Source organism: Pantherophis guttatus, chromosome 5, assembly GCF_059756535.1.
Source record: "Pantherophis guttatus breed Tessera chromosome 5, ASM5975653v1, whole genome shotgun sequence".
Classification (NCBI taxonomy): Eukaryota; Metazoa; Chordata; class Lepidosauria; order Squamata; family Colubridae; genus Pantherophis; species Pantherophis guttatus.
The window spans coordinates 60819825-60843281 of NC_142067.1; the positions used below are offsets into that span (position 1 = coordinate 60819825).

General features: G+C 42.0%; 1 protein-coding gene across 8 annotated transcripts in view; it reads left to right on the forward strand.

The window, feature by feature from the left end:
- The window catches only part of MED14 (mediator complex subunit 14), a 99239-nt gene that overhangs the window by 63179 nt on the left and 12603 nt on the right, over window positions 1-23457 (forward strand). For 3 of the 8 annotated variants that reach the window (XM_034423832.2, XM_087895225.1, XM_087895223.1), the window contains exons 22-25: window positions 8378-8512; window positions 10861-10972; window positions 11303-11434; window positions 22042-22224. In XM_034423832.2, the coding sequence (XP_034279723.1) occupies window positions 8378-8512; window positions 10861-10972; window positions 11303-11434; window positions 22042-22224 (562 nt within the window). The remainder of the gene's footprint in view (window positions 1-8377; window positions 8513-10860; window positions 10973-11302; window positions 11435-22041; window positions 22225-23457) is intronic. The other 5 variants (XM_034423833.2, XM_087895226.1, XM_087895224.1 and 2 more) reach the window with 3 other exon arrangements.

A 23457-nucleotide genomic window follows, 5' to 3' on the forward strand; every position in this document is an offset into this window, starting at 1 on the left:
GGTAAGGAAATAAAGATAATATTCACTTATTATCTTGTCTTTGGCACTTCAGAATTGTGTTCTGGCTTTCTAGAACCTTTGCCTGAGTAGATTATAGTTCAGTTAGTTTCTGGATTCACAATTTAAACATTCTGGTAACAGGATTAGACAATTTTGTCTAAATTTTGAAGAAATGTTTCCAGGAACAGCACAAGGTTGAATAAATGAGTCTGTGATTAGAACTTTTTATTAATCATTTTATTAAAACTTTATTTTTAAAAACTTTAACAAATATGAGTTCTGATAATGCAGCTAATATCACAATATTTTCAGTAACCTGGGCCAAGTCGTATTTTTTTATTTATTATTTTTTTTTATTAATTTAATTTCTATACCGCCCTCCTTCTGAAGGACTCGGGGCGGTGTACAGCCAATTAAAACATAATATATACATCAATTTAAAAACCAATTAAAAGTAATAAATAATTTTGGCTCAGAATTAAAACCTAATTAAAACACCCATTTTAAAATCATTCACAAAGATAGCCTAGCCTGGCGGAACAGTAAGGTTTTAAGAGCGCAGCGAAATACACGGAGATCAGAAATCTTACGTATTTCCGGGGGCAGTTCGTTCCAAAGGGCAGGAGCATCCACAGAGAAGGCTCTCTCCCTGGGTGTCACCAGCCGACATAACTTGGCCGATGGCACCCTGAGGAGCCCCTCTCTGTGGGAGCGAACTGGCCGGTGGGAAGCTACTGGCGGCAGAAGTCGGTCTCGTATTTTTGAAATGGTAAAATGGTTTATTGCAATGGATCTTCATAAATGAAAAAGATTATTGATGCTCAAGGTGGTAAAAATCAAGTGTCACAGTAATATGTCATTTCTGATCATTTGTAACATACAATTCACACTATTACATATTAACCTTTGGAGACCTAACAAGGCACTGCTGTAAATATCTGAAATATTAATAATTTAAAACTGTAGCATATTGCTATTGAGATTAGTGTATCTTGAAAGATGTAATGACAATATATATAGTTGTATTATGTTATTGTAAACCTCTCAGAGTCACTCATGAGATGGGCAGTGCAAAAATTTAATAAATAATTAAATACATGTTGTCACAGGTTCCTTTTGTCTATACCCCATTCAGTGGGCTCCCACATCCCAGAAGGCCCACTCCAGCCTCCCTGGCCTTTAGGCAACCTACACACCAGCAGATCCTTGGCTAGTAATTCCAGTTTGTTTTCACACCCTTCTCAGATCTACCACTACTTTTTACTATCAGAAGTAAACTGCAGCCCTCCTAATTTGAAGTTTCCTATATAGAATAGTGAAACCCACAACCTTTCTCACTCCCAGAACTCTTCAACACCATCTGCTCCACCACAGCAACTACAAACACCATCATACTATCACCACACCCAGCTGCTTTGCTGCTGGTCTTTTATAGCTGCTCTCTGCTAAGTAGCTGGGCTGGCTGGGGAGAAGTCTTAAAGGAGCAGGGCCCCATCAGCCCAGGGGCTAACTAATCTCAAGCAGCCTGTCCTCCCTCATACATCACTCCTTTATATATATATATATATTTAAAAAATTGGGCATGCGTTTGTGTCCCTCATCTTCTGTAACCATGTGAGGGGCTGGTGGTTGGTAATCACTGTGGATTCCCAAACCCAGACGTACCCTCACAGAGCATTGATCACCCATTTCAATGCATACTCCTCTTTCTTGATGGTATTATAGTTCTGTTTTCATGGAATGAGTTTCTTCGATAAATAAATTACAGAGTGTCTGTCCCTTCGGGATTTTGCATCAGTGCTGCACCTAAACCGACATTGGATGTGTCTATTTGTACAAGTGGTTGGGTAAAATCCAGTCCTCAGCACTGGTTTTCCACATAGAGCATTTTTTATCCTTTCAAATATCTCCTGGCATTCTTCTGTCCACCTTATCTTGGAGGGCTGTATTCCTGATTAGGTTTGTTAAGGGCTGACAATTGTGGAGAAATGGGGGAATAAAGAGTTGTTAATATCCTGCCAACCCCAGGAAAGAATGTTCTTTCTTTGTTTTGGGGGATTTTCCAAAGTGCGGCTCCAACATTCCACGTATGGGTTAATCTCACATCTATTTGCTCAAGACTGAGTGTAATTTTTTTCTTTTTCCATGACCACGCCTCCTACTTCCTGTGGTCTTCAGTCTTTTCACTCAGTCTATTAATCAAGACTTGAGTTTCAGTTCTCTGGCAAATAGATGCCAGATTAACCTATATTTCTTGTCTTTTAAAAAAAAAATTGGGGGGGGGTTGTTTATTTGGAATTTCTTCGTTGTAGTTACTTTAAGATTTTTTCTGGAACTGTTACATGGAGCCTGGAGCTGCACATTTAAACTAGGTAGGAGAATTTGATCTCCTTTGCTGCTGGTGGTGGGTTAGACGTCTCTGGGAAATCCAGATCGTCTTCCTCCACCCTGATTGTTTATTTTTTTGAGGAAGCAGCAGTCCAGTGTGTGTCCCGTTTGGGTGCCTCCAAGGTTTGTGTTGCCACTGGTGTATGTGTGGGGTGACTGGGAGTTAACAGAGTCCTTACCACAATCACAGCTCCAGCATGTGTTGAGCGGCTATGGAGTCACTGACCAGGACTCCGGTGCAAACTCCGTCGACCAGGAAGTGCTTCACAGCGCTTGAGAGGCTTTGTTTTTGCCTCCGCGCTTATTTAGAGACTGAATGCAGCAGCGGCTCTTCAAAGAGGCAGTTGTAGTGGCTGCCATTTGTTGGAAGCGCGAAGGGGTTTCGCACTGAAGAACAGCTGTTTCTAATTGCGCAGACGCAGGGGGCTTCTTCCTGCCTGCACTCGCCATTTTACAGTTTATTTTGGGCATCGTTGGAGTGAAGTGAGCCAGGAAGCTCATTTCTTCAATTGCAAGCCTGGCTTAGCTCCAACAAAATTGCGAAGCAGCGTTTAGAGTCCTTTGGCTCTGTGCTGAATTGCCTGGTCGTTCTTCTGCCTGGGATCTTTCTGCAGATAAGGATCTTGCAGTCTGCATCCAGTGCTGAGAGCAGCTTCTGGAAGGACAGGTTTGCCTGGGAACAACGTGTTCCTTATTTGCTGTGTTTCTGAAGCCCAGTCATCCTTTGAACTGGTATTTTCTGTGTGGTAATTGGGAATTTCCCTTACCTTAATTTTTCTGCATACAGTCATATTCCTGAAAGGAATTAATTTCTGGACTTATTGGAAACAATCTATTTATCATGTCTGCCTCTGATGTATCTTCTGACTTAGAACCTACTGTTAGCCCTCCAAGGCTCCATAGGGTCACAAGGGCTGGTTCTAAACATACTTCTAAATCTACCAGAAGTAAGTCAGCCAAAGGTAGACCTTCATCAGGAGGATCTGCAAGACGGACTGCAGGGGCAGACAAAGATGCGGGCAGGCACCACAAGGCCTTAGAGAAACAGTTTGATAAGGCACAGCGCACTGCCTTGGTTGCAGAACATCTGCGTGCTTCCACATCTGCTGCCATATCAGCTGCTCCAGCGGTGTTACTTCCATTGCAACCTGTTGCTGCCACTGCAAGCCAAAGTTGGGCTACATCTGAGCCTGGAATGTCTTCCCAGCCATTGCCTGAGATTGTGCAAATTGTTCCTGGGGCAGGCCAGAGCACACCACAGGTGGGGACTAGTGGTCAGTTGGCACCTGGCCGTCAGGTTCCTGAGGCCACATTTACTCCGACTGCAGCAGGGTTGCGTGCAGAAGAACAGTCTTCGTCTGTTCAGCCTTTGGATATCCAGGCTTTGATTTCTGATACCCTGTCCAAAATGCTGGCAGCGGGTATTCAGCACGCCAGTCAGATGCCTTTGCTGGCAACCAGACCTATTCAGCAGATTCAGCCTGTTGTGACTGGCAGACAGACTTCCCCTTCACAACACGAGTCTTCTAGTGGTGAAGTTTCTTCGCAAGCAGAGGAGTGTCCAGAAGTGATGAAATTTTCGGAGGATGAAGGGCTGAGACCTGATAGGCCAGCCTTTCGTGGTCTGTTCCACCTATCGCTCTTTAAGTCCTTACTCCATAAGGCTAAAGTAGCTACCAATATGGGACTACTTGAGGAACTTCAGGAACAAAGTCTGGAGGTTACCTCACCTAATGATGATTTCTTCCTTATTCCTAAGAAGGAACAGGATTTCATTCCTTACCCAAAACTCTTTTCTGAGGTGGTTCAGCAGCTGTGGAGTCAACCTGGTTCACTAGCGGCTCCTAGTGGCCATGATAAGAAAGTTTATTATTCGGCTCCAGACCTTGAGGAATCTCTCCTGCTGCCATCTGTGGATGCACCAATTGCTGCACTGACCTCCTCTGCTCTGCTTTCAAGCAATATGCTGGAAGGTCTTAAGCCTGAGGATTGTAAAACAGAACTGACTTTCCGTAAGTCTCATGAAGCGGCTGCTTGGGCCATTAAGGCTGCTACATCAGCTTCATTTTTAACCAAGCTTCCTTGGTTTGGCTTCGTCAATTGCAAGAACATCTGCCTCAGGATGACATTGGCCTACATCAAAAGGTCAATAAACTAATTTCAGCAACGGAATATTCTGCAGATGCATCTTTAGATGCAGCGAAATTTGTTTCTAGAGCCTTGGCATCCAATGTTACATCATGCCGGCTGTTATGGCTCCACAATTGGAAGGCTGACTTGAAGTCAAAGTGGAAGTTGCACTTCAGTGCCTTACAAAGGTTCAGCCTTTTTTGGAGAGGTCTTGGAACCAATTCTCATAGAAGATAAGGACAAACGGAAGGTTTTACGTTCCTCATACAAGCAATCTGAACGCAGATTCACGCCTTATTCGCAACGGCAGCCATTTCGTCAGGAGCCGGGGACCAGTGGGTCCTATTTCCAGCAGTCCTATGAGCAAGGATATGACAGGCCCTTTGACAGGCAGTCTTTCCGGGATCAGAGGAGACACCAAGCTCCACAAAAGAAGCCCTTTCGAAGGGGCGGGTCACGGCCCTTTCATCGTGGCAAGTGACGCCATGTCACCTCTTCTCATTGGTGGACGTCTACAATATTTCCACCAGCAGTGGGCATCCGCCATGACAGATGCTTGGATTCTTTGGACGGTGGAGTATGGTCTCACCTTGGAATTCCTATCCAGCCCCCCCCCAGCCGCTACCTGCTGTGTCCAGTTCCGCACCAGCATGGCAAGAAACAGCTCATGGAGGCCGAGATTCAAGATTTGCTGGACATCAGGGCCATCGAGCCGGTACCAAAAGGTCAAGAAGAGACAGGTTTTTATTCCATCCTTTTCCTGGTACCGAAAAGTTCGGGGGGCTGGAGGGGAATCTTGAATCTCAAGCACCTCAATCAATTCATTGTATACAGGAGGTTCAAAATGCAATCCTTGAAATCTATTCTGGGTTGCATAAGGGAAGGGGACCTGTTACAGTCATGGGCCTCAAAGAAGCCTACCTACATGTCCCAATTCATCAGGCGCATTGCAAGTTCCTCCACTTTGCATATGCCAATCGACATTTCCAGTATCAGGCCATGCTATTCGGTCTGTCGTTGGCTCCGTGAACATTCACCAAGTTGTTGGCAGCAGTGGCAGAATCTGTCCGGGTGATTCCAACATGCATCCTATGTTACCTGATGACATTTTAATCCTGTCTCTTCACTATCGCAGGCAGCAAAGGACAGCGCGACAGTGGTTCACATTCTGCAACTACATGGGTTTACCATCAATTGGCCAAAGAGCCACTTGCAGCCTACCACCCGAATTCTACACTTGGGAGCAGTGATATACTCGCTCAAAGGCCAAGTCTTCCTGTCTCCCGACCGTTTCCGCAGCATTAAGGAGTTGGCGTTATAAGTAGTCTCCAGCAGGTCCGTTTCTGTCCTTCTGCTGTCCCAACTGCTCGGAAAGATGATTTCCTGTATAGCCATTGTGCCCTGGGCTCGCCGTCACGCTCGTCCACTTCAATCGTTTCTATTACCTTTCCAAAAGGTGGGGCGCAGCAATTTGAAGGCCAAGGTGAAGGTAACATCTCGAGTCCGGAGTTCACTTCACTGGTGGACCTCGGCGGCCCTGCTTCAGGGATGTGTGTTCCACGAACCCGACCAGGTCGTTCTGATGATGGATGCAAGTCTTCACGGTTGGGGCTCTCACCTTCTGTCACAGGTGGCTCAGGCACACTGGTCTCCACTGGAACGTAGGAACAGAATAATTGGTTGGAATTGAGAGCAGTGCGATTAGCCCTCCGTCACTTTCAGACCAAGGTGACAGGTCAGCATGTGTTAGTGTTGATGGACAATATGGCCACAAAGGCACATATCAATCGAGAAGGGGGCACTCAGTCCAGGGCTCTGATGGCCAAAGCAGAGAAACTAATGTGCTGGGCAGAGAAGCACACACTATCAGTCAAAGCGGAACACATCTCCGGAGCATCCAATGTCAAAGCGGACTGGCTGAGCAGAGAGCACCTGGACCCGAGTGAGTGGCGGTTACATCCTCTGTTGTTCCAGGAGTTGTCTCACAGGTTCAGAATTCCCATTCTCGACCACTTTGCCAGTCCGGAGAACGCACATACCGAGGTACTTCTCCAGGTTTCGGGTTCCAGGAGCGGAAAATTACAACGCTCTTCGGTGCCACTGGCCGGGGGGACTGCTCTATGCATTCCCGCCCATTCCACTCATTCCAAGAATTCTTCACAAGTTGTTGACAGAATGAACAGAACTTCTTCTGGTCGTTCCTCATTGGCCTCGCCAGTCTTGGTTTGCAGACCTAGTCAGTCTCTCTGTGTCTCCTCCATGGAGGATTCCATGAGACAGGATTTTGCTCAGCCAAGGGGCCGTCCTCCATCCGGAGCCCCAATGGCTCCATTTAACCATTTGGCACTTGAAAGGGTCCTTCTGAGCAAGACCAACCTTTCCGACAAGGTGATACGCACGATGCAGGCATCCAGACAGGGATCTGCAAACAGGATTTATGACACTTCCTGGTGAGCCCTTTGTCAGTGGTATGCGAAGGTACATGTAGATCCTACATCGGCTTCAGTTCCGGAGCTTTTGGAGTTTCTGCAAGTGGGACTAGACAACGGTTTGGCGCCAGCCACCTTACATTGACAGGTGGCTGCCTTATCGACAATTCTTACCTGTGATTCCCATCAGTCCCTTTCTCAACATCCGAGGGTTTGTTGTTTTCTCCAAGGAGCTGCCAGTCTCAGCCCTCCTGTGGTGCATCGTTACCCTACGTGGGAATTGTCTCTGGTGCTTCAAGCCCTCACATTTTCTCTGTTTGAGCCGTTGGGTTCCATCAGTCTAGTTTTCTGACTCTCAAGGTTGCCTTTCTTCTAGCAATCACATCAGCTAGACGAATCTCGGAACTGGCGGTCTTATCAATCTAGAAGGACCTCTGTATTTCCCAAACTAACAGAGTGGTTTTACAAATGGACCCGGCCTTTCTGCCTAAGGTGAATTCTTGGTTTCACGGGGCGCAGGAGCTTATTTTTCCTGATTTCTGTCCAGATCCACAACATCCAACGGAACTCAGGTAGCACACATTAGATGTTCGCAGGGCTTTCTGCAGGTATATAAGAAGAACGGCTTCCTTTCGTCGAATTGAAGCCTTGTTTGTATCCTTTCATCCTTCGTCTATGGGTCGAAAGGTTTCTTCTGCTACAGTGGGCAGGTGGCTGAAAGCCTGTATCATGAAAGCATATGAGCTCAAGGCCAAACCCTTACCTGGACGTATTTTGGCCCATTCTACTTGTAGCGCGGCTACCACGGCTGCTTGGGCCACTCAAGCTTCTATTTCAGACATTTGTAGAGTGGCCACATGGTCATCCTTGTCATCTTTTGTCAGACATTATAAATTGGACACCTTTGCCTCTGTGGAGTAGAGTTTTGCAAAGTGTCATTTCCACCCAGGACCAGGGGATCAGTCACACCCCACCCCAGTGTCCGTAAGCTTGGGTATGTCCTATAAGTAGAATGTCGGAGCAGCGCTTTGAAAAACGGACATTGGCTTATCTGAATGTCCATTTTCGAAGCGCTGTGAAGACAGTCTAACCCGCCCTGTAGGCTGCGTGATCCTGGCAGGGGTGGGTGTTCCTTCTTTTGTTTCCTTGTAATACAAGTTCTTGGATGACTACATCTTCGTGAAAAGACTGAAGACCACAGGAAGTAGGAGGCGTGGTCATGGAAAAAGAAAAAAATTACACTCAGTCTTGAGCAAATAGATGAGAGATTAACCCATACGTGGAATGTCTTCGCAGCTCTTCGAAAATGGACATTCAGGTAAGCCAGTGTCTGTTCTACTTGTCTCGGTGTCTCCACCTTCCATGTTTGTAACTTCAGCCTGTCCTCTTATACATGTCTTCTCATAAATTTGAAAACATTGAATTCACAGACCTTCCTGAACATGTTCGTTGACAGCAATCAAGATGCACGAAGACGATCAGTCAATGAAGATGATAATCCACCATCTCCTATTGGAGGGGACATGATGGATTCATTGATATCACAACTTCAGCCACAGCAGCAGGTAGCATATATGCATGCACACATTTAGTATTTCAGACTAAATATTGTTAAATTGATCATTTGGGACAAATGTCTATTCTTATTCCAATCTGGTAAGGTAATACAAATGGAGAAACAAGGGGAAAACCCTAGCTTGGTAACTGAAGATAATACTTTTTAAACAAAAAGGTCAGTGGCTTGATACCATTCTCAAAAAGAGGATATATTAGATTTCGGTCTAAAATCCTGGAGAGATGACATTCAGTTTAGATAACAGAGTTGGTGATGGTTCATTGGTGCAATGGTGGAATGACCTTAGGAGACAAGAGGAAAAGCTACTTGTTAAACTGCTCTAGGTTGATGCAAATTCTGTCTCAGCTGTTATGTTATTTGTATCATGATATTCTGCAAATTGGTAACTGTGTACAGCTATTTACTGCTAGTGTTGCAACAACACTGCTGCTGGCTGGTTGAGGAATTTCCTGAGGATCGGAAGCCGTTTCCAAAACTAGGGAGATTTTCTGCCAGTCTTTGGAAGAGAGTAGGAGATTGTAAGATTAATGCCAGCCTTGCGAGGTAGTCCCTACAAGAAGCACACCTAGAAGTACTAGCAAATTTTTTTTTTTGTAAAGTTACGTTAATATAAACTTTGTAATCTCATTTTTAAAGTCCTAGGGAGGGTCCTTTCTGAGATGTTTACTATGCCTCCATTCTTTGTAGATTCAGCTGCACTTGTCTGACCATTGTCTAGTCTGGGCTCTTCCTTCTTTCTCCCAAGATCATTCCCACATACCATTACAATTGTGTCTGATGGCTTGGTATAAGACAGTTGTTTTATACCTGAGCTGGTACCTATATATGGTGTATCCAAAAAGCGTTATTTTTAGAATAAATTTGAATGGATATTAATTTTCAATGTTCAAGCAGTATGTTTATGCTGGCTGACATGGAAAAGGACATCCATATTAATTTGGAAATTAAAAGAAAAAATGACTCCGAGAAGCAAAAGCAAGAAACAAAAGCTTCTTAGAAGCAAAAGCTGATGGGATTTCAAGAATGGTAGATAAGATAAAGTACAGGATGTGATAAAATCATCCTTGATATTACAATAAGGAGGAAAATACTATTCTATGGAAATAGACATGCATATTTTATTTATTCAGCTGTCAAAGTCTGTCAGTGTTTTATGTAAAAACAAATTTCATATCAAGCCACGACATGTCTATAACAGTTTTGTCATTGGGTTCAAAAATGTTTGCCTATCAACCAAAACTGAAGAAAAGAATTCTGTTTCTTTCCTCAACCAGAGTGAGACTTATGTTCAGAAATATCCCCAAACTCTTCTTTATAGAATGGTGCAATTCCATTCAGTTTAGGCCGATCTACCACCTTTCTGGATTATGGTTCCTCATAATAAACACCATTTCATCTGAATTCAGTTCCAAGTTTTTTAGGTGAGGATTAGCCAATTAATAACTGCAGAAAGGAATTCAGGGGAATTCCATTATTGTCAATATACTGGTAGCACCCAGGTTCAAATCTCCTGATCATTTCCTACATATAAAAAGCACTGGAGACAGAATGAAATCCTGAAAGGCACTGTATAATAATTTCCATTTTGAGGGTACCTGTCTGGAGGCCATACAATCCAGGCAATAGAAACAGAAGATTACAAAAGCATTCTTCCTGTTCCCAAATCTCTCAAGCAATCCAGAAAGATAGCATGGTTGATAGTATTGAAAGCTGCCAAGAGGTAAAAAATAACAGTGGAGTCACACTCTCTCTATTAATCCCCAAATGTCATCCATCGGACCAGCCAATAACATGGTCCATCCTTAACCTACTTTGAAATAAATCAAGATAATCTGTTTCCTTGAAACTATCAGCAGTTGAAAAATTCCCATTCTTTCTTTCGAATAACTTTTATTAAAGACATTAGTTACACTACTAAATGCAAATACAAATTAAATTAAAAGAAACCACCTTATCCAAACATGTTAGTTAAAGACTGGCCTATAATTGTAATAGAAAGTATGGATGACCATGGGGGACAAGAGAAAGAAATGTGGTCTAAGGAACAAATAGACAAGAGGGTGGAGCTCGCAGTTGCTTAATATTCAGAGAAAACAACCCACTCGAACTGATCAGATAGTTAACATTTTCAGTGAGAGGTTTGGAAAATTCTGTTAATGTTACAGTAAAGCAGATTTAGTTCATCTAATCGTGTTTCCTTTTGGGATTACTGACAATAATTACCTATCCTTGAGAAAGAATCATCGCTTAGGAATGAATTGTTTCAAATATTAGATGTTGATGAAGTAAACATTAAATCTGTATTTTATTATATATCTAATAATATGTTTATATCAGCAGTCTTCAAAACAGACAGGAGCACCAGCAGCTTATCCTTTGACATCCCCTCCCACATCCTATCACAACACTGTTACTCCTTCACCTTCAATGATGCTTACCCAGTCACCAGGTAAAATGTTTTTTTGGGTTGGCTGGACTGGTGTAATCACAGCTTTGTTAATTAAATCACAGGATCAGTGAACAAAGAAATTGTAGTTACTAAAAATGCTTTAGCTGTTTGTTCTACATAATGTAGCTTATTAGACAGAGTTATGATCATCCTGTCACAGCTTTTGGCAATAGTATGAATGACTTTTTCCCTTCTTACAGTCTTTAGTTAATGAAAAATGCCATATTCTGTGCTTATATAAATTATTATCTCTTCACATATTTGTATCCTCAAAGTTTAAAAGGAGTATTTATAAAAAACAATTGCTTGTTATTTGTATATTATATTTAGGAACTTTACATGCTGCAAATTCTCCGAGTGGAGCATTAAGAGCACCATCACCAGCATCATTTGGCCCAACTACTTCTCCTTCATCACTTGGAATCACAATGGGACAAAATGCAAACTTTGCCAGCCCCCATGGTAAGTCCATTATCTCTTTGAATAGATATTGATCGAAAGTTGATACTTTAGATGTCATCAAATGAACTACATTATTCTTTGTTGGCTGGATTTCAGATCTTGAAAATATACCAATGTATTCTCCATCACACTTGCCCAGGTTTCCCTGAGTAAAAAAAGGTTTTACCCAACCTTAAACATAATCAAGGTAGAAATTCTAGAAGAAGTAGACTTTTCAAGGAGTTAGTTTCCAAATCTATTGATTCAATATGTGTCCCTATCAAACTATAGAACACTTACATCAAGATTATATTGCTTGGAACGTGTTGCATGTGAATACATTTGAAAGGAGAACTACCCTTCCTCCTATACTATACTAAGTTCAATTTGTCGGACTTTTTAAATGTTATCTACAAAATCTTGTTGTTTTTTCCAGTCAACAAAGAGAAGATTGAAAATACCTGCTTCTATTTTCATTTGTATGCAGTTTATTGTTACAGCCAACATCTATGACTACTACAGGTAGTCCTCGACTTAAAACAGTTCAGTTAGTGACCATTCAAAGTTACAAGAGCACTGAAAAAAGGGACTTATAACTGTTTTTCACACTTACGACCATTGCAGCATCCCCAAGATCACATGATCAAAATTCAGATGCTTGTCAACTGACTCATATTTATGATGGTTGCAGTATCCTGGCATCCTATAATCCACTTTTGTGACCTTCTGACAGGCAATGGGGAAGTCAGATTCGCTTAATAACCATGTTCCTAACTTTAATAACTGCAGTGATTCATTTAACAACAGTGGCAAGAAAAGTCGTAAAATGGGGCAAATTCACTTAACAAATGTTTCACTTAGCAACAGAAATTTTGAGCTCAATTGTGGTCGTAAGTTGAGTTTCAGATTTCCAAGTGATGAAACCCATTCAAAAAAGAAATATGCAAAGTCCATCTTCCAAATAAATTTCTTTTATTTAGATAGGCATCAGATTGGCAAAGACTGTTGTAATTCTGGATCTGACACAAACCAGAATTACACCACATAATATTGAAAATTAGAAACATCCCACAAAAGTCACATTCCCCAATAAAAGCAAAATCAACATTGCCCAATGTATCAAACTCCCCCTCCAGCTCTCAGCAAAGACAGCCTCCATTCCCACGGGAAAGAAGATCACCTAGCCAAAACAATGCTCACTATCTATTCCCTCCTCCCTCCTTAAGAATGTGGTGAGCCCGAAAACCCCCCTTACAAAACAGAGAGAGAAAGAAAAGGAATAAACGAGTATAACATAAAGCTAACTAAAATGGGTACACATATGTCAATTTTGGGTTCGACATCGAGGACTATCTATATACAATTCTAACCCTGTAGCTTGCCTGAAAGAGATCATAAAACACATTTTGATGTTTACATGTTCAGGTAACCTAATTAAAAGTAAAAGCAATGTTATTGTGATTTATAATAATAAATTGTGAAAAATCAGGAGGAGACTGGTAGCACCTTTTTTAACTAACACATTTGATTAAAAGGCATAAGTTTTTATGAGCTGCAGCTCACTTCATCAGATACAGATATATTACATCATCTGCAAGTCACAAAAGCTTCTGCCTTTTAATCAAATGTGTTAGTCAGTTAGAAAAGGTTCTACCAGACTCCTCCTGATTTTCTGTCAACATAGACGAATGTGGCTCTCCATTTGCCATGTTAAATTGCAGGAAACTGAAATAGATGTAGTGAAATGAGTACATAGTTATATGTTATGTTGGAACAGTGATGTAATGTCCAAACAATTCAAACAATTGTTTGTTTTCATTAAGATCAGACAACAACCCTGGATGACATTTCCCCCCCAAAAGTTTTGTTTTCTGAAAAACCTTTGTGATTATGGTAGACCCCTTCAAACTGAACACAAATATAATTTTAAAATGACTGCATCACATAGGAATCCCGAGAAACATGAAATTAGCTTTTAATATCTATAATGTAGTAATTACATAATATTTCCAACATGCTTCATTGGTTCAACAGGGCTGAAAGTGTTCTGCTGCTGATTTTTGTTTGTACTCGGTGTCTGATGCATCTCACTGCAGTGTCCAACAGTAGTCAGCCTGTGTTGATGGATTATAGTTTCCCTGATACCATTTTTCCATTGTGCCAACAATCTGGTGAAATCTTTCACCAGGTTGGTCATTTACTCCATTTAGATTTTGAGGAAAGAAGTCAAAATGTGAATGCAGAAAATGAATCTTCAGTGACATATTGCACTTCATGGTCTTGTATGCTGTAAAATGTTCAATCAGCTGAACTTAGTTTGATGGTCTCTAGTTGCCAAGAAAATTCTAAACAACATACTTGAACGTTTTCCTGGTGATTTTTTTCTGACCCCACTAACAGTTCTTTGAACCACTTGTCATTGATGATATATCTTATCTGTAGACCAACAAAATTGCCTTCCTTATTTTATTTATTTATTTATTTGTTTCCATTTCTATACCGCCCTTCTCCAAATAGGACTCAGGGCGGTGAACAGCCGAAGTAAAAAACAGAACATACAAAATTTAAAAAACAGTTTAAAATAATTAAATATTTTGGCCGTAAATTAAAACAATCCAATTTAAAATCAATTTAAAATTTAACTCAAGCCAGCCCAGCTAGTTGAAATAAATAGGTTTTCAGGGCCCAACGAAAAATCCGGAGGTCTGTTATTGTACGTATCTCTGGGGGGAGGTTGTTCCAGAGGGTGGGCGCCGCCACAGAGAAGGCTCTCCCCTTGGGGGTCGCCAGCCGACATTGTCTGGCGGACGGCACCCTGAGGAGGCCCACTCTGTGCGAGCGTACTGGCCGGTGGGAGGCTATTGGTGGCAGAAGGCGGTCTCGTAAATACCCCGGCCCTAAGCCATGGAGCGCTTTAAAGGTGGTCACTGTCAGGGCATTTATTAATCCCATGTTTGGCTCTGGGACTAATTACCCTGGTTTAGAGTAGATGAATTGAGGCTTATCCTTGTTTGCAATATTCCGAAAAGAAACGCGAGGAAGGTTTCTAATAAAACTCATTTATTTGTTATAAAGAAAATAAAACACCTCACTAACTAAGAAAAGTTAATTGTTACATTTTTGAAAGTAATTCGGGCCGGCTATCTTTCAGCCGGACCTTTCTGGAAAGAGAACAAAGGAAAAAGTGTGAGAGCAAGTGAAGGAATGGAATGTGGGTGGATACGGAAACACGTAGCTTACTGATAAGAAGTTGGCAAAGCTACGGAGAGTCTGACAGTCCAGAAATAATGAGCTCAGCTGGTAAATAAAATAACGCAGTGACATTCCCCTTCTTTGCCAGTTGAGCGAATATCAGTTCATCATCAAATAAGGCACATCTTCTCACGCAGATACTCGTGTTGAGCTGCTGGAAGTGGTTTGTTGAGCATATCAGCAATTTGATCATGTGTAGATACATATTGCATTTTGACAAAACCTTTTTTCACTAAATGTTTTATGTTTTGATAACGGATGTCAATGTGTCTGGACCTAGAACCTGTGAAATGAGATTCAGAAATATAAACCACCGATTCATTGTCTTCCATCACGGTGATCGGTCGGATCGGGTGTGTCCAAATATCTGTGACTAAAGCATCAAACCAAGTTAGGGAATTACATGCATCTGAAACACAAGCATATTCAGCTTCAGTAGATGAACAAGAAACAAAATTCTGTTTACGTACTTGCCAATAAACAGGACATCCATTTAAGAACATCATATAACCTGAAGTACTTTTACGTGATTTCTTATCACTTGCCCAATCAGAATCTGCATAACAACATAATTCTGCATAATCAGTATGTGTTGGTTCTAACAATAATTTCATGTGTTTAGTGTATTATAGGTATCTCAATAATTTCTTAATACATGTCCAATGAAACTGTTTTGCCTTACCTACCTGTCGAGACAAGAGATTAACACTAAGTGCAATGTCGGGTCTGGTCTAACTACTAATATACAACAGTGACCCAATAACTGAACGATAAAGTGTTTGATCCTCCAACTCAGGACTTGCTTCTTGTGTCAAGTTGTGAAAATCTGTTTGCATGGGTGTCTTTGTTGTGTTAGCATCTTTCATGTTGCAATGATGCAAAATTTGTTCAATTTTATCTTCTTGTGAAAGACTAAACCCCTTCTGTGTCTTTTCAATCTGAACACCTAAATAAGTGCTGATATGACCTAATGATTTCAATGTGAAGTATCTCTGCAAAGCTTTGGCAAAAATTTCACTCATTTGCTTATTTGGACCAATATAAACAATATCATCAACATAAACAAGAACTATCTCATATGCATTGTTAGATCTTTTTGTGAACACGCACTCATCAGTTTCGGACTTAATAAAGCCCATTGAATTTAGTTTGTCAGTAAGACATAAGTACCACATTAAACCAGATTGTTTCAGACCATAGAGACTTTTGTTTAGGAACCAGGTATCCCCTTCTTGCTGTCGGAATCCTGGAGGACTTTTCACGTAGATCTCTTCATCTAGGTCTGCATGTAGATAAGCTGTGACAACATCAAACTGGAAAACTTCTAAACCAAGGATAGTTGCAGTTGCTAAAGCAATTTTTACACTCTCAGTTCTGACTGTCGGTGAGTAAGTATTTGTGTAGTTCTCAGGATAACGTTGAGCGAAACCCTGAGCTACAAGTCTGGCCTTGTACAGTGACTCACCATTTGGTTTCTTTTTGATTCTATAGACCCATCAAGTGCCAATGACCTTTTTGTTTGCTGGAGGTTTTGCAGGTGTAAATACTTTAAGTTTCTTTAGACTGTCCATTTCAGCCTGCATTGCATCATACCATTTGTCTTGCTCTGAATCAGGGAGCTGCTTGATTTGTGTGAAATTATCAGGTGGAAGTGTGACATTGCAAATCAAAGGCAAGGGTGCTTTTGTCAGTTGCCAAGAATATCGTTGTGGAGGGATCCCTTTTGTGGCCCTCTTGGAACATCTCGGGACAACTGTCCAGTCTTCTTCTGCTTCGTCCTCGTCCTCACTTTCGTCGCTAGCGTCAGCATCCGCGGCTTGCGAAGACGGAACATCGGGTTGAGAAGAATCAGTGAAATCTTGATCATCAATCTGCGTGGCATCAGCAGTATCATCTCTAGGAAAATAAACTCCAGGATCATTGGAATGAATCCTGGACCAGTCAATATCTTCTTCAAAATTAGCAGATTGGGAAATCACAATTGCATGTTTAGAGTCAATAAATTTGCTCCACTTTGAATTATCATCAATACCCATAAATCTCAGTCTCTTTGCTGCTGGACTTCCTTTTCTTCTTTGAGCTAAGGGAATGTTCACCATAGCATATGAACCAAAAATATGAATGTTTTTAAGATCGGGCTTGTAGCCATACAACATGAAGAAAGGAGTCTGATTTGTTACACTGCTCCAAGTACAGTTGACAATGTAATTTGCATACTTGATAGCTTCACCCCAGTATATCATATCAAGGTTGGCGTCTTCTAGGAGACAACGCATCATGGTTTGCAGTACCTCTCCGTTGTGAGCCGATGTGTCAGGGGCCGAAGTCTGATGAAGAATTCCATTCTTACGCATCCAGTCCTGGAAACGCTGAGACATGAATTCGGCACCACGATCACTCTGGATTCTGGCGATGCGAACCTGGTGTTGGGTAGAAACAAGGGTTGCAAAGTCTGTAAAGATCTGAAAGGTCTCTGATTTTTCTTTCATAGGATATACATATCCATATCTAGAGTAATTATCAACAATTGTTAGAAAATATTTTCTACCACCAAATGATGGCGGGAAAGGACCAACTATGTCAATGTGAACCAAATTAAAAATGCGTGTTGACAGGCGTGTAGCGCGTTTGGGAATGGCTGCTGCTTTGGATTTGGCCTTCTTGCATACAGCACAATCCAAAAACACCTTACACCCCTTTAGGTCCAAACCTTTTGCGAACTCCGGCATCTTCCTAAGAACACGGAAACTGGCATGCCCCAATCTTCTATGCCATTTGTGGATACATCTGGAATGCAAAGGTTTACCTGTTAGTGAATTCTCAACATTAACATTTTTATGCGGAACCTCAGGCTTGCTCTGAGCAACCTGTTTACCAATTCTATTTTTGTTGGCTCTAGGAGCCTTAGGAATAGCAACAGGATCTCTCTCTGGAGCATCTCTATCTGGGCCTGTGCCTTCCCTTTTTGGAGTTTGCATATTTGCCTGTGTTTGTGTTTTAGGCTTTGGCTTTAAGTAATAAACACCACCAATTAATATGGTTTCAGCAACAATATCTCCATCTTTAACTATGTAACTTGCTTTTTCAAGGTGGTGAACCTGAAGCTTTAATGTTCTAGACAAGTGACTCTGACTAAGCAAATTACTGGTTGCTGTTGGTATGTAATAAACATCAGGAATGAATGCATCGAGCTCTTCAACATAAACAGTTCCTTTTCCTTTGACCTGGCAAGGATGATTTGAAAAAGAATAAAGTTCACGTAGTTCTGGTTCTGGCTCGTGCATCTCTGTGAAAAGTTCCTTTCTGTAGGTAACATGCAATGCTGCACCACTGTCCAAAGTCCACAGGAGTCGTCTGTCATACTCTGGTTGAGGTTGTGGATCATTGGTTAAAGCCAATGTGGCGAGTGGAGTTTGTGGATCACGCCGGGGACCACGACGACCTTGTCTACCGCCTCTGCCTCTGCCTCTGGAATCTGTTCCTCTGGGCTGGTATGTGACGGGAGCTGGAACTCGGGGACAATCCCGGGTGGCATGTCCCACACGATTGCAGGTGTAGCATCTTGGCATCCTTGGAGCGTAGGTCCTTCCTCGGAAGGGGCGCCTAGCTGGAGCTCTTGATGCGGGTGGTCCTCTCAAGTGTGGCGTGGCCAACATGAATGCCTCTTCTTCAATTAAAAGTCTACAGACATTGTCCACTGTGCGTTGAGCAATTGGGACTTGGTTAATTTTTGTAACAGCATCTTTCCATTCATAATTCAAAGAGTTAATAATGATGCTGATCATTTGAATATCTTCAATGTTATGGCCTCTTTCTCTCAATTCTGTTCTCAGACCTTTCAGTTTGGTCAAATGTCCTCCAATTTGTTCACCAGGTTTCAATCTCGAACCGTGGAGTTCAGACATGAGTAAACATGAAGATTCAATTGAGATCGGCCTGTAGCAATTTTCCAATTCAGCCCAAATTTGTCGGACTGTTGTGTTTGGTGGAAAAGTGACCTGCAGTTCAGTATCCATGGACATCAATAATGTTGTGCGAGCCCTTATCTCTAAATCTCTTATTGCAAAGTCCCATGGTTGAGCAGGTGGGTTAAATACCATACAGTGCGTGCCTTCTCTAAGAAGCAATAGTGTAATCTCACTGACCCAGGCTTTGTAATTGTGTCCTGACATTTTTAGTTTTGACTCACCAGTTAGTGGAGAGACAGAAAATGCCTGGTAAGGAGCCTGCACTTGGTACGCTGGCTGTGCTGGCAGAAATGCCTGTGGTATTTGCTGTGCCTGTTGTGGACCTAAAAATGGTCTTGGTTGTGCCATTGGAGGTGGGCCAGGAGGTGGCCCTCTTTGCACTTGTGGCTGGGGCACATATGCAGGCATTTGTAGCTGCTGTGGCTGATGCACTGGAATCTGCTGTATTCCAGTTGCCATTTGTGCTTGAGCTGCAATATTGGCATGACCTGCTGGAGATGCAGTCATTTGCCTTTGCTTCATTGAGTTTAATTGTGTTCCATCTAAAAGGACACCAACACCGCCAGGGGGTGTTTGAGTTTGGGCCTGTGGAAACACTTGTGGCATTTCAGCTTCCTGTAGTAAATTACTTTTGCCAGCAGATGGTGCTGCACCTTTAGCTTCGGGCAGCTTTGCATACGGGGCATTGTATGCTTTAGAGTAGGAGTGGTTATTTAAGACATGTGTAACTTGATCAGGGAGACTTGCATGTGACGTATGCAGTGCTCTTTGCCTTAATTGGCCTGACACAGGATCCACCAGGGGGAGTGTCTTTGGCTCTGAGCAAGAAGACAATATGGCGCTTTTTGAAAAATTTAAGTTATCTCCCTTATCTTGCTCAAGCATAGATATAGCCATTTTTGCCTGGAATAGCTGCTGTTCATAGAGTTTTATATGGTAGGCTTTCATGGCCAGCTCATCCAGGGTGAGCTTAGAGCTTCGAGGAGAATAATGAATTGTTTCTCTCTCTGCGTGGGAGGAATTTTGCTCAGCAGTGTGCTTTGGCCTTGCATCGAGCGTTACAAATGCAGAAGGTTCTGGGAAGACTTTTTCAGAGCTTGGAAGATCAGAAGAAAATGTTACTGACCTCAGTCGTAAATCATCATCTTCAAAAACAGCTTCTGTCTTATCTGTCTCCATTTCTGTTCCCACGGCTTTTTTTTGTTCCAGGCGTGTGGCTGTAGTAAGGGGCTGGAAATCTGGAAACCTCCTTTCTGCCACCTTCTCAGCAAAATACATTTTGTATTTGTTTTACTTCTGTTTCGGCATCTCAGCAATATAAATAGTGTACCTCAGTAGCTAAAAACTAATTGCCTATGCGCTCTTATCAGAAGTAACAAAAACAAGGAAAAAACCATAAATCAGACCATCCTCGTGCTACCAGAATGTCAGGGCATTTATTAATCCCATGTTTGGCTCTGGGACTAATTACCCTGGTTTAGAGTAGATGAATCGAGGCTTATCCTTGTTTGCAATATTCCGAAAAGAAACGCGAGGAAGGTTTCTAATAAAACTCATTTATTTGTTATAAAGAAAATAAAACACCTCACTAACTAAGAAAAGTTAATTGTTACATTTTTGAAAGTAATTCGGGCCGGCTATCTTTCAGCCGGACCTTTCTGGAAAGAGAACAAAGGAAAAAGTGTGAGAGCAAGTGAAGGAATGGAATGTGGGTGGATACGGAAACACGTAGCTTACTGATAAGAAGTTGGCAAAGCTACGGAGAGTCTGACAGTCCAGAAATAATGAGCTCAGCTGGTAAATAAAATAACGCAGTGACAGTCACCAACACCTTGAAGCGCACCCGGAAGACCACCGGGAGCCAGTGCAGCTCGCGCAGGAGAGGTGTCACATGGGAGCGCCTCGTCGCCCCCATAATCCCCCGCACGGCCGTGTTCTGGACCAGCTGGAGCCTCCGGGTGCACCCCAGGGGGAGCCCCATGTAGAGAGCGTTGCAGTAGTCCAGGCGGGAAGTGACGAGTGCCTGAGTGACTGTGCGTAGGGAGTCCCGATCTAGAAAGGGGCGTAACTGGCGTATCAGGCGAACCTGATAAAAAGCCCCCCTGGCCACGGCCGTCAAATGATCTTCTAAAGACAGCCGTGCGTCCAGGAGGATGCCCAAGTTACGAGCCCTCTCCGTGGGGGCGAGTGATTCGCCCCCAATAGCCAGCGATGGCATCAGCTGGCTATATCGGGACGCCGGAAGCTACAGCCACTCGGTCTTGGAGGGGTTGAGTTGGAGCCTGTTTCTCCCCATCCAGGCCCGCCTTCCTTAATCTTAGCATCAATTATTCTTGGAAACATCTGTCTCAAATAACAAAAACCTTCACTTTCCTTGATTGTTGCTTTCATAAAATTTTTCATCTGAGTTTGAGTTCATGTGTACCAGAAGCAAAAATAGCTTTGCTGGATCAACAAGTGGTTCATGTGCCATGTTTTTCTGTCCTGGAACCAAATTCTTTTGGGGTGGCCATTTCTTTTTCATGTAATGTGCCTCTCATGTATGGCTGTCCCATTTGCATATGTAACAGCGGTACTTGGTATATCGGAAATGCATTCCAAGCAGCAGAGCCACTACGTTTAGATCTCCCCAAATATTCCAATTGTTCTTGGTGTACTAGATGTGCTTCAACAACAGTTCCATGTTTTTGTAAGTTTCTTTCATGTCTACGGCATAGCCAACAGGTATTGTTATTGTGTTGGAAGCACCCAGAGGCTTCTTGGATGAAAGGATTAGCTGGTTACATTGTCGTTGCCCAGGGGACACCCAGTTGGGGGCTCTTTTTATATCTCCATTAATGAGCCCACTGAAGTGGTACCTATTTACTCACATTTGCATGCTTTTGAACTACTAGGTCAGCAGGAGCCTAGAGCAAATGATAAGAGCTCACTCCGTTACACAGCAGCATTCAGGTCTCGAACATGGGCTTACAGATTGTCACTCTTAAGGGGTACATTGCCATTGTGTAAAAATAGAAGATTTCTATAAAATAAGTTAGATTACAGTATATTTTTGTGATTAATAGGCAAAAATCTATAACATATACCAATAATGTTCAGGAAGCAAAACCTTTGTTGTCCAGTGTAACTTGTAGCTTATTTTTCTCCTGGCTTGTTTCAGTAAACCATAGTTTAAACAAACCTAAATTCCTAATTCTTATGTCATGTGTGATAAATTGCAGTTAATTGAAGTAAGTGGGCACTTCCAATTTCTTCCTCTTGATTATAGTAGAGTGAAAGCAGGCACAGCAGGAGGTTTTATTCTATTTTGGTACCCAGGTTCAGGTAGACTATGGCTGTACCATTCTGATATTCTTGTAGTTTCTCAATTCTTTTACCATACATCTCAAGATGTTGGAATTTTCACAGGCACAATAGACCCTAGTTCACCATACACAATGATGTCACCCAGTCAACGTGCCGGGAATTGGCCAGGTTCACCTCAGGTTTCTGGTCCCTCTGCAGCAACACGTATGCCTGGAATGTCACCAGCCAATCCTTCCTTACATTCTCCAATACCAGATGCATCTCATTCACCACGAGCAGGAACAAGTAAGTATGAACAATAGCTGGTTGCAGAAACAGCTATCTGTTGCATTAAAACAAGTAACAAGTCAATCCTACTTAGTATTTCTTTACAATCCACATCAATTCCCTTGCTGATATCCATAGCAATAGAATTAATAAAAGGCTGGTGGGACTTTATTTATTGACTTGTTAGCCAATTCCAAATAACTAGCCTAGTACATTCATCAGTCTTCCTATTGAAATATAAGTTCCAAGGTATGTATTTCTCATGATGTACCCATCTCTCACTTCCAATGGGCAGAAGCATGCTGTTACAATAATTTTCATTTCCTTTGATAAACATTGATTCATTGCAGTGGACTATATAATTCCCAAAGCTTTTCTATTTCATTTTCCCTGAAATTTCTCTGTCCATTTTCCCATCTTCAAGTAAAGATTCTATCAAATTACACTATCTATTTGCTCTAGATTTTTGCCATTTTTATATAGCCTGTATTTTGTTATTCAATTTCTCTGTCAAATACAATTATCTTGGACTTTTATACAGTAATTTTCAGATCCATGTTTGAGCCATATTTTTGTTGTTGCATTGTGCAGGCCTAACATTTGCTGGAATGATTCAGCCAGTGATGTCATTCATCTGCTTATAAAATACACATGCCAACTACAGTATTTTTCGGAGCATAAGATGCACTCCCCCCCCCCAAAGAGGGTGAAAATTTGGGTGCGTCTTATACACCGAATGTAGTCCCACCCACTCGCCAGCCCCCACCCTTTTGGAGGCTGCAAATGAAGCCTCCCAAATAGAGACCCTCTCAAACAGTCTCCAAAAGGTCCGTTTGAGAGGCTGCTTTTGCAAAGAGAAGCTCCTTTGCAAACAGAGCTTTTGGAGGCTGCAAATGCAGCCTATCAAATGGAGAGCCTCTCAAGCAGAATTTTTTTTTTCTTATTTTCCTCCCCCCAAAATAATGTATGTCTTATACTCTGGAGCGAATTATACTCCGAAAAATATGGTATATCTCCAATTAACTTCTAACATCACCAATTTTCTATAAATATATTAGGCATATTAAGGAAACATCACACAAGCTTATTTTTTTTTTAGTGTGGAATCATTTGCTAAACATTCCATCTATTCTAACTCAGGTTTTATTTCCATCATATTATTAAATTAGCACATTCAGCAGCCAGTCTTGAATTACATATTAATGCAAAATATTTAATAATCCATACCCATTCACATTATCATACACTTTC